Source organism: Heterodontus francisci, chromosome 5 (assembly GCF_036365525.1).
Source record: "Heterodontus francisci isolate sHetFra1 chromosome 5, sHetFra1.hap1, whole genome shotgun sequence".
Lineage (NCBI taxonomy): Eukaryota > Metazoa > Chordata > Chondrichthyes > Heterodontiformes > Heterodontidae > Heterodontus > Heterodontus francisci.
The window spans coordinates 109,724,585-109,738,315 of record NC_090375.1 but is presented as its reverse complement, the minus strand read 5'-3'; the positions used below and the strand labels follow the sequence as shown (position 1 = coordinate 109,738,315).

The 13,731-nt window shown below is 44.1% G+C and overlaps 1 protein-coding gene across 1 annotated transcript in view; it reads right to left on the bottom strand.

Moving 5' to 3' along the window:
• The window catches only part of LOC137369590 (clavesin-1-like), a 121,983-nt gene that overhangs the window by 93,690 nt on the left and 14,562 nt on the right, over positions 1-13,731 (bottom strand). Inside the window, exon 2 of the mRNA XM_068030896.1 lies at positions 5,253-5,427. Within this exon, the coding sequence (XP_067886997.1) occupies positions 5,253-5,427 (175 nt within the window). The remainder of the gene's footprint in view (positions 1-5,252; positions 5,428-13,731) is intronic.

The following is a 13,731-nucleotide window of genomic DNA, read 5'->3' as shown; positions in this document are numbered from 1 at the left end:
TGTAGTTTGACAATATTCGTGGTGTCTACCCATTTTAGATTTCCTCCTTCTCATACTCTCTGGATTGTGAAATGTTTTAAAATTTTAATTTATGTGAGAAGCAAAATATAATGCAAATAGTGGTTGTTCTTAGCTCTCACTAGCATTATGTGAAATAATTTGATTCCAAGAGATGTTCTTAACAGTTGATGGCATAATTTAACACATTTACATAGCAGATGGATGTGTTTCTAACACCTTTAACAGTTTCATTATGACTGTAATATTCTACTGAGTAGTTGTGAATTGATAAAGATTTAATACGATACTGATGTTTTCTGAAAATATTTTTGACCTTTTAGGTTTCTGGATTTTCAGCACAAGAGTTTTAACTAATCAGATAATGTAGAATTTACTGGTCCTTTTGTCATAACATTTAATGCTGCTTTATCATAAAAGCCAAGGACAATGCAAGGCCATCCTGCCCATTGAACCAGATCTTTCGAGCAAAGGAGGCCAATGTTCTCTACATCACAGAATCACAGAATTATTACAGCGTAGAAGGAGGCCATTCGGCCCATCATGTCCGCACCGGCTCTCCGAATGAGCAATTCACGTAACGCCATTCCCCACATGCTACATCTGGCCTCCAGTCCAATTTTATCTAGCTCGTGGAACAATACCTTTTACTAATTTGCTCCTGCACAGAGACATAGATAAGTGAGGTGAGTGTTGGTCACTCTGGAACAAACTGCCAGCAAAAATAGCTAATCTCCCAGTTGGGTTACAGAAAATTTAAAAGAAAACATTGGACAAAGGGGCAGAATTTCCTATATTGCACATTGGCAGAAATAATCATCTGGGTGGAACATACACCGGATTTTCCCTAAACTTTGTTTGATATGTAGCAAAAAATAATTTCACAACAACTACGCATGATACAAACTCCAGACTTTGTACTGGACCCCACAAACTTTGATGGCTCCTGACTCTCCACAAACAAGGAATGAACTTCCTCCTCCTCTGTTCATTCCTACTTAGCAATACCCCACATGGACTGCAGCGGTTCAAGAAAGCTGCTCACCACCACCTTCTCAAGGGCAATTAGGGTTGGGCAATAAATGCTGGCCTGGCCTGCGACGCCCACATCTCATAAATGAATTTTAAAAAATTATATTAAATAATAGCAACTTGTATTTATATAGTGCCTTTAACTTAATAAAATGTCCCAAGGCATTTCACAAGTGCATTATAAAGAAAAATTTGACACTGAGCCACATAAGATGATAATAGGGCAGCTGACCAAAAGCTTGGTCAAAGAGGTAGGTTTTATGGAGTATTTTAAAGGAGATAGAGAGGTGGAGAGTTTTAAAGAGGGAATTCCAGAGCTTAGGGCCTAGGCAGCTGAAGGCACAGTCACTAATGGTGGAGCAATTAAAATAGGAAATGCTTACGAAGCCAGAATTAGATGAGCACAGATATCTCTGAGGGTTGTGGGGATCGATAGTGTAGATGCGGGAAGGATGTTTCCCCTGGCTGGGGAGACCAGAACCAGGGAACACAGTCTCAGAATAAGGGGTAGGCCATTTAGGACTGAGATGAGGAGGAATCTCCTCACTCAGAGGATGATGACTTTTTAGAATTCTCTGCCCTAGAGGGCTGCGGAGGCTCTGTCATTGAGTAGGTTCAAGACTAAGATCAATAGATTTCTACACATTAACATCAAGGGATATGGGGACAGTGTAGGAAAATGGTGTTGAAGTAGAAGATCAGCCATAATCTCATTGAATGGTGGAGCGGGCGCGAAGGGCTGAATGGCCTACTCCTTTTCCTATTTCTTATGTTCTTATATGAAGGAAATTACAGAGATATGAAGAGGCAAGGCCATGGAGGGATTTGAATACAAGAAATTTAGAATTAAGGTGTTTCTTAAGTGGGAGGCAGTGTAGGCCAGTGAACACAGGGGTGTTGGGTGAACAGGACTTGGTGCAAGTCAGTACACCGGCTGCAAAGATTTGATGACTTCAAGTTTATGGAGGGTAGAATGTAGGAGGCCAGCCAAGAGTAAGTTGGAATAGTCAAGTCCAGCGGTAACAAAGGTATGAATGAGGGTTTCAGCAGCAGATGAGCTGAGGCACGGGTGGAGTCAGGTGATAATACAGAAGTGGAAATAAGCAGTCTTAATGATAGCATAGATATGTGGTTGGTAGCTCATCTTGGGAATAAATGTAGCACCAAGGTTGCAAACAGTCTGGTTCAGTTTCAGACAGTTGCCATGCAGAGGGATGGAGTCAGTGGCTAGGGAACGCAGTTAGTAATGGGGACCAAAGACAGTGGCTGGGATTTAACCCTGGGTGGACGGGAGCCAGCCACTGACCCATATTTTGCAGGTCACCAGGCTTTAATTAGTGTGAGACGGGACTTCACCCGCTTGAGGTAGGAAGTCCTGCCTAATGAAGCTGCCGGCCAATCAGCGGGCCGGCAGCTAACTGTCCCAGCAGCACCACCGCGAGTCGTGATCACTGCTGCGACTGCAGCTCAGCTTGAACAAGAAGATGCTTGGGAGCACAGAACAAAGGTAAGTTTTGGTTGCCTCGCCAGGGGTGATCGGGCAGGCCCCGGCGAGACAAGAGTGGTCTATTGGGGGGACGGGGCCCTCCCCGGGCAGTAAGAAAGCCGCCTGTTTTTGTCAGGCAGCTTTTCTCGGGCCTTGGCCGCCCAACTAGCCATGGGTAAAATCCCCGTGGAATCGGGCGAAGGCCCTTAAGTTGCTGTTAAGTGGCCACTTAAGGGCCTTAATTGGCCTGGAGCGGGCGGGCCATTTTTCGCCACCGCCGCCCTGCATAAAGTAGCAGCGGAGGAGGCAGCAGGTCAGGAAGGGCTCCCAGAGCCTCCCACTCCATTTTGCGCCACCACCACCCCCCGCCCCCGCCACCATCCCACTCTTTGGGGGGGCGTAAAATTCAGCCAAGCATCTTCCGTCTTCCTATTATTTAATTGGAGGAAATTTCAGCTCATCCAGTACCCAATGTTGGACAAGCAGTCTGATAATTAAGAGACAGTGGAGGAGTTGAGAGTGGTGATGGTGAGATCCAGCCGAATGTCGTCAACATACACGTAAAAACTAATGCTGTGCTTTCAGATGGTGTCGCTGAGTGGCAGCATGTAGGTTAGAAATAAGAGGGGGCCAAGGATAGATCCTTGGGGGCCACCAGAGTGGGAAGAGAAACCGTTGCTGGTGATACTCTGACTATGATTAGACAGATAAGAATGGAACTAGTCGAGTGCATATCAAGGTCTATTTTGCTGGGCTGCTCCTCCTGGTAGAGCCTCACTCAGCAGCAACATGAATCAGAGAATTGAATGTGGAGGATAGCAAGCACAATTCCAAATTTTCCAAATTTTCCAGTCAGCAGAAAATGTGCTAGTTGCAAATTCAGGAGCTCCAGAAGTTGGACACACAGATCTTATGCCCAATTCTCTGACCCCTGGTTCTGTTAAGCAAGGTTCCGCATCAGAATTGCAGTCTTGATATTTTTACCCAATTGTCCAGGATAACTTTATTTCTTTCATATTTTCAAAGACACATTCTTTACATCTCCTGCAAGTCCAATGAAAAGTGATCGTTACTTAGTATTGATAGCTTCACCCCTAGAACTTCTTCAGCTGTTAAGATCTCACTGGCATAGATTTACATGTGGGGTCCCTCACTGAGTGCCAAAGAGGCCCAATGCACCTGAGGTGCCCTGCATCTGCAACAAAAGAGGTGCCTTTGAATTTCTGCAGCTTGCCTCCTGACAGTGCGTAGCTACCCTTCTGACTATTACAGAGCAGCAACAAGAAGCCCCAAGGATTTCCCCGGTCCTCTGCAGATCCTTCAGTCCATAGAGGTCCCCACAATGATCACATTGCCAGGTTCCTTTAGTCTGTGGACATAGGACTGTCAGATCCGACAAACTGAAAATGAAGGCTTCAAATTTCCCCTCCCATCTCATTTGAATGTTTATGTTAGGCCCGTGTCTAATCCAGACACAGATCCAGCTCTATCCATCTGGGGGTGCTGTGGAAGCCCCAGTGCAGAACAGTTGGAGTTGAGAACTGATATACATGGGTCTTCTCCCCTTTTTTGTCTTCACTGTGCATTCCCCAGGCTCAGGGAAGAGGAAAATTTCTCTTATTATTCGTTTGCTTTTGCTTGTCAAACACTTCTTTTCCTATCAACAACACTTAGTGGCCATTGGCCTCCTCTCAAAACAAAAGAATTTTTCGTCCTCAGCTTCTATCTTACTAATCTGATTTTTTTGAGGATTATCTTCTACCATTTCTACCACCTACTAGATGATCCCATCACCATGAAACACACTTTCCCCTCCCTTCCTCTCTTCTCTTTGCTTCCTCTGGGATCTTCTTGTTCATTTTTCATTACCCCGATTGTCTTGTATTCCTGAATACAAGAACAAGTTAATCATTGAAAGAAAATTTTTCGCTCACCTCCAACCTCTGTTTTGCAAACTTTCTTTTTTATCAGTGCTATGATAGCCAGTGTGCCTCTAAATTTTCCTCTCTTGTTACTCCTCAGCTGTAGCTATATTAAATTCTTGTTCTGTTGAAAGAAGACATATCACACAGTCTCCTATTCTAACAGTATTTTCATGGATCACAGAATTGTGGAATTGTTTACCTCCATATATCTCTCCTTCTTACTAAATCATCAGGCTTTTAAGACTCAAACTCAATATCATTCAATTCTTAATTCCTAATTTGCTTCACCTCTTCATTTCCTTTTGGTTCTGCCCTATGTTATGATCCTTGGTCTTTCACTTTGATTTTTCAATTAAAATTAATGATTTTAATACGCACCTTTATTTCTCTACTTTATTTTGTTTCACTTGTTACCTTTCTTTGTCTCTCATTGAGTCATACACCATTCCCTAGCTGAAAGTACAGATAGGCAGGTGACCTGCTCTGAGGTATCTGTCAAGAATACTCTTGAGCGAGCTGCAAAGAGACATAATGGCTCCGAAAAACTCGGCTTCTGATTTCTTTCTCTCTATTGGGAAGTGCCTGACCTCTCTTCAGTGCCCACTTTACTGATTTGGGAGTTACTTTGCAAGAATCTACATCCTATTACTGTGTGGTACTTATGCAATGAACCACTGTGCTATGTGCTCTATTTTCTTAAGCCCAATTTGTAAATCGTTGGAAAATTTCACTCTAAACTAGAAGCGACAGAAATAGGCAAAATGTTTTAATTATTAAAAAGAATTACTGACCTGCAAGCCCTCTATGGCTAGTCTCAGTATGGTGGGAGTCAGTTTGGAGGCTTGTTTGAATGTGAAATTACTCCAGTCTATAATTAGGACAAATCCATTTATCTGTAATTCTGGGTCTTCAATAAGGATTTCCAGGGACAGAAGAATAGCTCGGAGAATGTCTACAAATGTATTCCTAAAAGAGAAAGCCATACAACAGCAAAGGGATTAGAATTCTTAGCCTCAGCCTGTGGAACAAGAAAGAATCACTGATAGCCGATTTTGAAACAATATTGAGGCATTGTGCTCCACTTGGATTTCATTGTTGAAGAATTCTAATTTAATTAAAGGCTCATATATTTCTTACACATGATTTAGACAGTACTGTATTCCAAACTATCTAGGTACTAAAATCTGAAAGTAATTCTGATCCAAGCACAACATTCCAATAAACCAAATTTCCTATCTAGTTTTTTTTTTTAGAATTAGAACATTACAGCGCAGTACAGGCCCTTCGGCCCTCGATGTTGCGCCGACCTGTGAAACCATCTGACCTACACTATTCCATTTTCATCCATATGTCTATCCAATGACCACTTCAATGCCCTTAAAGTTGGTGAGTCTACTACTGCTGCAGGCAGGGCGTTCCACGCCCTTACTACTCTCTGAGTAAAGAAACTACCTCTCACATCTGTCCTATATCTATCACCCCTCAACTTGAAGCTATGTCCCCTCGTGTTTGCCATCACCATCCGAGGAAAAAGACTCTCACTATCCACCCTATCTAACCCTCTGATTATCTTATATGTCTCTATTAAGTCACCTCTCCTCCTCCTTCTCTCCAACGAAAACAACCTCAAGTCCCTCAGCCTTTCCTCGTAAGACCTTCCCTCCATACCAGGCAACATCCTAGTAAATCTCCTCTGCACCCTTTCCATAGCTTCCACATCCTTCCTTAGTTCTCTTATATAAAATAATCCTGATAATATAATAATCTGATTGAACAGAATTTCCATTCCTTTTCGATGGACAGAATATTGTCAACTGCTGAATACTAAATAAAAACAGAAACCTTTTAGAAAGACAATTGTCGACATGTGTTAATAGGAAGCAGTTTCAGCTTAACATAACTTGGATGTAAAATAGTCCAAATCAAATTTAGGCAAGAGGGTTGAGACACATCAACTCAAGGAAGTAGAGTCCTGCCACTTTAGCTGCACATCAGCTGCAGTACAATTACAGACAGTGCAAAACAAAATGTTAAAAGCCATTTTTTTTGTTTCTTCAAGCTAACATTAAAAATTAAACAGTGTTTGTATGGTGGCCATAGAATGATACCATGCTGGCAAAGAACAACCTTGCATAAATCTCAATCTCAGAATGGTATCTTTAATATAACAGTGCTCATGTTTTACTTATTAGCATATTCTTGATAAGCAAGGGGGTGAAAGGTTATCGGGGGTAGGCTGGAATATGGGGTTGAAGTAACAATCAGATCAGCCTTGATCTTGTTGAATGGCAGAACAGGCTCGAGGGGCCGAATAGCCTAATCCTGCTCCTAATTTGAATGTTTGTATGTTCGTATATTCTTGATCAGCAGCTCCTTGCAAAAGATCCTTTCATCAAAGGTGTAGTTACACTGTCACTATGAGTCACAAATGCCCAAACTCAATGAACTTACAATTTAATGGTTGAGAATTAAATTTTTAGGTACACGTGTACAGAGCTTGGTTCTGGTTCTTAGAGTTCAACCTGCAGCTAAGTAACATAAATAAAGTTCTGCCAGGCTAGAATTGATTATTTAACTACTGGTTGCCACTATGGTAAAAAATAGGATGAATATTTAATCGGTGAATTTGTATAATTCTAACTTATATTATATTATATTCTAACTACATGCAGATTCCATGCCTCAATGGATTAAGGTACAAATATTGCAGATAGGTTGGCTTTGAGCCACATAGATTGTGATCTGCACAATCCTACACCTCCTATCCTAAACTGTACTGAATGGTCATGAGCAAGATTTTAACTCAAAACCCATCCCTTACAGAATTAAAATCCATAAACAAATTGTTCAATAGGACTAATTAGGAACAATGAATGAAAGTGTATTATTGAATCCTTATACAGACAACAGGTTTTCTAAGAATAAGGTCACTCTAGCATATATTATGCAACAAAATATTCAAGATTCAAGGTTCAAGGAACCTCACCACCACCTTCTCAGGAGCAATTAGGGATGGGCAATAAATGCTGGCCTTGCCAGCAAAGCCCACATACCATGAACAAATAAAAAAAAAGTCTAAATACAGAAGTTTAAAACAGTAGTATAGCCACACGTGGCACCTGTAGGCCATGCCCATCCAATTAGTAGGGGGAGGGGGAACAGATCGACAGCCGTTAATTCCCAGCCTCGTGTTTTCCCAGATAGATTACAACTGTTGGCCATCCCCTCCCCCTACCCCCCCCACCCCCACCTCTCTTACCCCCCCCCCACCCCACCCCCACCCACCCTCCTCCCCGGCACCGGATTGAGAGGCTGGCGGCTGCTGATCTCTGCTTGTTCCAGGTCCCGTTTACCGGGTGGTGGCACCCCTCCACCGCCCTTGTTCGGCGGAGAGTTTCATCTGTTGCCTTTTTTTATTAAAATAAAACACCCAGTTTGTATATTTGTATATAGGCCTACCCAAATCAGAGCTTGTGTGAATTGACAATTTAAGCAAATTTATTAGCAACCTTTTTTTTGGATCCTGCATCATGAAGACAGAAGCTCATATTTTAAAATATGTAGCAGTCTTTGACCAATCAATGACAGTTCTTATGATGCAATGTTTGGGTGGGATGGGTCTACCCAATTTCCATTCCTAGCTACACTATTGGTTTGAAATAGTATTAGATTCATATTTATGTCATTGTTGTTTGGTGATGGTAAAACCATGGAGCTCATGATCCCTCACTCTTCATTTCCTCCCATAACTGCCACACTTGGGCTACATGTTTCACAACCTGTCAAACAACTGTTGCTTGCACAGACTTTTAAAATCTAAAATTGTTCTCACTTAATAACTATTTGTCGATTTGCTTAAAATATCCTTTTTTGTAACCTTGTTGTTATACACAATAGGCCTTTATTTTCCAAGTAATTTATTTTATAGCCACTCCAGGCGCTGCTTCACAAACCACTGACCACCTCCAGGCGCGTATCCATTGTCTCTCGAGATAAGGAGGCCCAAAAGAAGAAGAATTTTTAAATGAAACAGCCATATTGAAGCATATTGCAAATATCAGGCAGAAGTTTTATGTCTTTGTCCCCGGTGAAACCAGCTGGATTGGTAGTGAGTTGGGGACTTGTTTGTTCTGTCAATGGGCTTTTCCATGGCTCTTTAACTGAGCCACAGTATTAGCATCCCTCTTTCGTGTCTCCTGACCAATTAGAGAGAGTGGGCAGGATGTTATGCTGACTCTGTCAAAGGAAGGATTTCTAATTAAAGGGACCCCAGCATGGGTCAGAAAGGCTCAACTGGACATTGGATTCCTGTGGCTTCAGCAACCACAGAAATGGAGAGGAAATCTGGAAGGTTGCCCCTCCTAGGTTTTACCTGGAGTTCCTGTTGTGGGATCTTAGGGACTGCAGTGAGGTGATCTTTCCCAAGGACGGGAAGAAGAGGACAGCCTCTCAAACCAAGCAGGCATGGATGGAAGTGGCCAAGGAAGTTAGCAGCACAATGTGGTCCCGCCAACCTGGAGACAGTGCATCAAGAGGATGCAGGACCTCAGGAGGGCAGTTAAGGTGAGTGGTATAGCACTTTCAGGTGCCAAGCCCCACACTCTGACTTTCCCAGCAATTTCCTGCACAGCACTCCTCAGAACAACACACCTTGCAGCTCCACTCATTCTCTTCTCCAGGCACCTCACATCCCCATCTGAACAGCCAACACTCACACTCACTTTCATCTTATTGCTCTCTCACACCCATGCCTCCTCAGTCACCCTCCACAAAAGTTGCCCTTCCCTCCTCCCCACAGAAGCCATTTCTAACACGTGTTAACTCTGTGTTTTCTCTCCTTACAGGAAGAGAGGAAGAGACCCGGGGTGGGGGTGGGGAATAGTTTGACAGTGACAGGTACTTTGACGGCCACTGGCAATGCATGCCCACCTGGTCCACTGGGAAGGAGGTCTTGCTGCAAGAGGCTGCAGTTGTCAGCAAGGACCTGCCGTAAAAGCCTGAGCCTCCTGAGGCACTGATGCTCAGACATGTAAAGAGAGACAATCCTCTGAATGTAGATGCTGTTTTGGGGTCTCACCTCTTGGAGCTGGATCTCTGTGTCCATCCCCTCTGCCCTGTGGAATGGCATGTGGGCTGAGGACAAGGCAGCTGGTGCTGGTGCCGCTGCTCCTCTTGTTCCTCATCAGAGTTGCAAGATAGAGCTGCAGAAGCTTCTCCCAGGCTGTGGTGAAGGCTGACAAGACGTTTGGAATCAGCTGTCAAGCAGTGAAAGCACACTTCCAGAAGAACTGCAGTGAGCACCAGCCTCTCACCTGGGCATTGCTGACGCTCTTTAGTTTCACTGTTCAAAGGCTTCCCAGCCTGTCAGTTTCATTGAAGATGCATTCCCCACTATGCATGCGCCTGGCTGACCCTTGTGAATTGCTCACAGCTCGGGAAATACGTGCACTGGCTGTTAAAGCCAGAATCGTTGGTTAAAACAACAGTTAATTATCTATTTGCATATGACAATTACTTACCCGAAAGCTCCTCACTTGGGGGATTCCCCGCTCACCTACAAACCTGCCTGCGTGAAACCTGGAAGAGGGTGGGATGATTGAGGGATTCCGACACAACGTCACTTTTAGGGGATCCTAAATAAGCCTCTCCTTGCCTGTTAAAATTCCCCCCATTATGTTTGCAAAATAAAGACCTTCGGTGCTCCATGATGTGTTACTTTATTTACTACTATAACTATTATAATTTGTTGTTCCTTCCATTCCCCAAGCCAGTTTTCAATATGCCATGCTTTTTCAGGCAGGAGATTAAGTAATTAAGTTGTTCCATTGCCTGCTGGTGGAAGACAAACTAATTGTCACATTTACTCACGGTGGGACACCACATTTAGCAGCCTGGCAGGGAACTGATTATTTAAGCTATTTTGTAATTTGTGCGAAAGTCCCATATTTATTGGTAAATGGACGAAAACAACAGCCTCAACCTGTATCACAGAAGTGTGATGTAAATACCCCACAGAGAAATGACACCACAATTAAAATGGCAAGCAATCTATAACATACTATTGGGTAAGCTTTTCTGTGAGTTATTTTGTATCGTGGTGATGGTGCAGTGCATTGCACAAACAAGGGTTATTTCCTCTAATAGTGAACTGCCCTGTTGTGTTTGCATAAAATCTTTGTGTATTAATTTAACACATTTGGCAACCGTTTAAAATAAATGGGTTGACAAATGCATTAAAATCTGACAAAAAGGAATTTTATGTAAATATGTTAACTAACAGAGGAAATTAAGCCTTCCAATGTTTGAATATTACATTATATATTTACAACCTCAGGATATCCCAAAGTGCTTTAGAGGCACTGAGTTAATTTTGAAGTGTAGTCACTGTTGCTATGCAGTCCCAATACACAATGCCATCGGATGATAGCACCTGGGTTTGTGTCCAAATCCTTCATGCACTGACTTCCCATCTTATCTTTACTACTGGAGAGATGTAACAAATGGAAGCCACGTGCTTCCTCACAAAGAGGAACAACACAGGGCTAAATTCCAGGAGCTACATTAAATCCCACCATGGCATCTGGTGGCATTTAAATTCAATTAATTAATAAATCCGGAATTTTAAAAAAGCTAGTCTCAGTAATGGTGACTTTGAAACTACCGAATTGTTGTAAAAACTCATCTGGTTCACTAATGTCTTTTAGGGAAGGAAATCTGCTGTTCTTACTCAGTCTGGATTACACGTGACTCCAGTCCCAAAGCAATGTGGTTGACTCTTAACTGTCTTCTGAAATGGCCTAGCAAGCCACTCAGTTGTACCAAAATCAGTACAGAAAAGTCGAATAACAATAAAACTGGACAGACCACGCGGCATCAACCTAGGAAACGGCAACGGCACACCCTTCCCTGGCAGCCCTGCAAAGTCCTCCTCACGAACATCTGGGGACTGGTGTCAAAATTGGGACAGCTGTCGCAGAGACTAGTCAAACAACAGCCTGACATACTCACTGAATCATACCTTACAGACAATGTCCCAGACTCCTCCATCACCATCCCTGGGTATGTCCTGTCCGACCAGCAGGACAGACCCACCAGAGGTGGCGGCCCAGCGGTATACAGTCAGAAGGGAATTGTCCTGGGAGTCCTCAACATTGACTCCGGAACACATGAAGTGATGAAGTGTCATGGCATCAGGCCAAACATGGGCACGGAAACCTCCTGCTGATTACCACCTACTGCCACCCCCCCACCCCTCCCCCACCTCAGCTGATGAATCAGTACTCCACCATGTTGAACACCACTTGGAAGAAGTACTGAGGGTAGCAAAGGCACAGAATGTACTCTGGATGGGGGCTGCAATGTCCATCACCAGGAGTGTCTCGGTTGCACCACTATTAACTGAGCTGGCCGAGTCCTGAAGGACATAGCTGCCAGACTGCGCCTGCGGCAGGTGGTGAGGGAACTAACAAGAGGTTAAAAACCTGCTTGACCTTGCGCTCACCAATCAACCTGTCACAGATGCATCTCTCCATGACAGTATTGGTCGGGGTGACCACTGCACAGTCCTAATGGAGCCGAAGACCCAATTTCACACTGAGGATACCCACCATCGTGTTATGTGGCACTACCACCAAGCTAAATCAGATAGATTTAGAGCAGATCTAGTAGCTCAAAACCAGGCATCCATGAGGCGCTCTGGACCATCAGCAGCAGCAGAATTGTATTCAAAGACAATCTGTAACCTCATGTCCCGGCATATCCCCCACTCTACCATTACCATTAAGCCGGGGGACCTACCCTGGTTTGATGAAGAGTGCAGGAGGGCATGCCAGGAGCAGCACCAGGCATACCCCAAAATGAGGTGCCAACCTGGTGAAGGTACAACACAGGACAACTTGCATGCCAAACAGTGGAAGCAGCATATGATAGACAGAGCTAAGCGATCCCACAATCAATGGATCAGATCAAAGCTTTACAGTCCTGCCACATCCAGTTGTGAATGGTGGTGGACAATTAAACAACTAACCGGGAAGGAAGCTCGACAAATATCCCCATCCTCAATGATGGGGGAGCCCAGCACATCAGTGCAAAAAACAAGGCTGAAGCATTTGCAACCATCTTCAGCCAGAAATGCCAAGTGGATGATTCATCTCAGCCTCCTCCTGATGTCCCCAACATTATAGATGCCACTCTTCAGCCAGTTCAATTTATTCCATGTGATATTAAGAAATGACTGAAGGCAATGGATGCAGCAAAGGCTGGGAGCCCTGACACTATCCCAGCAGTAGTATTGAAGACCTGCGCTGCAGAACTAGCCGCATCCCCAGCCAAGCTGTTCCAGTACAGCTACAACACTGGCATCTACCCGACAATGTGGAAAATTGCCCAGGTATGTCCTATACACCAAATGCAGGGCAAATCCAATCCAGCCAATTAACACCACATCAATCTACTCTTGATCATCAACAAAGTGATTTTTTAAAAAAAATTCATTCATGGGATGTGGGCGATGCTGGCCAGGCGAGCATTTATTGCCCATCCCTAATTGCCCTTGAGAAGGTGGTGGTGAACTGCCTTCTTGAACCGCTGCAGTCCATTTGGAGTAGTTATACCCACAGTGCTGTTAGGAAGGGAGTTCCAGGATTTTGACCCAGCGACAGTGAAGGAACGGCGATATAATTCCAAGTCAGGATGGTGTGTGACTTGGAGGGGAACTTGCAGATGGTGGTGTTCCCATGTATTTGCTGCCCTTGTCCTTCTAGTTGGTAGAGGCCGCGGGTTTGGAAGGTGTTGTCTAAGGAGCCTTGGTGCATTGCTGCAGTGCATCTTGTAGATGGTACACACTGCTGCCACTGGGCGTCGGTGGTGGAGCGAGTGAATGTTTGTAGATGGGGTGCCAATCAAGCAGGCTGCTTTGTCCTGGATGGTGTCGAGCTTCTTGAGTGTTGTTGGAGCTGCACCCATCCAGGCAAATGGAGAGTGTTCCATCACACTCCTGACTTTGCCTTGTAAATGGTGGACAGGGTTTGGGGAGTCAGGAGGTGAGTTACTTGCCTCAGGATTCCAAGCCTCTGACCTGCTCTTGTAGCCACGGTATTTATATGACTACTCCAGTTCAGTTTCTGGTCAATGGTAGCCCCTAGGATGTTGATAGTGGGGGATTCAGCGATGTTAATGCCATTGAATGTCAAGGGGAGATGGTTATATTCTTTCTTGTTGGAGATGGTCATTGCCTGGCACTTGTGTGGCGCGAATGTTACTTGCCACTTA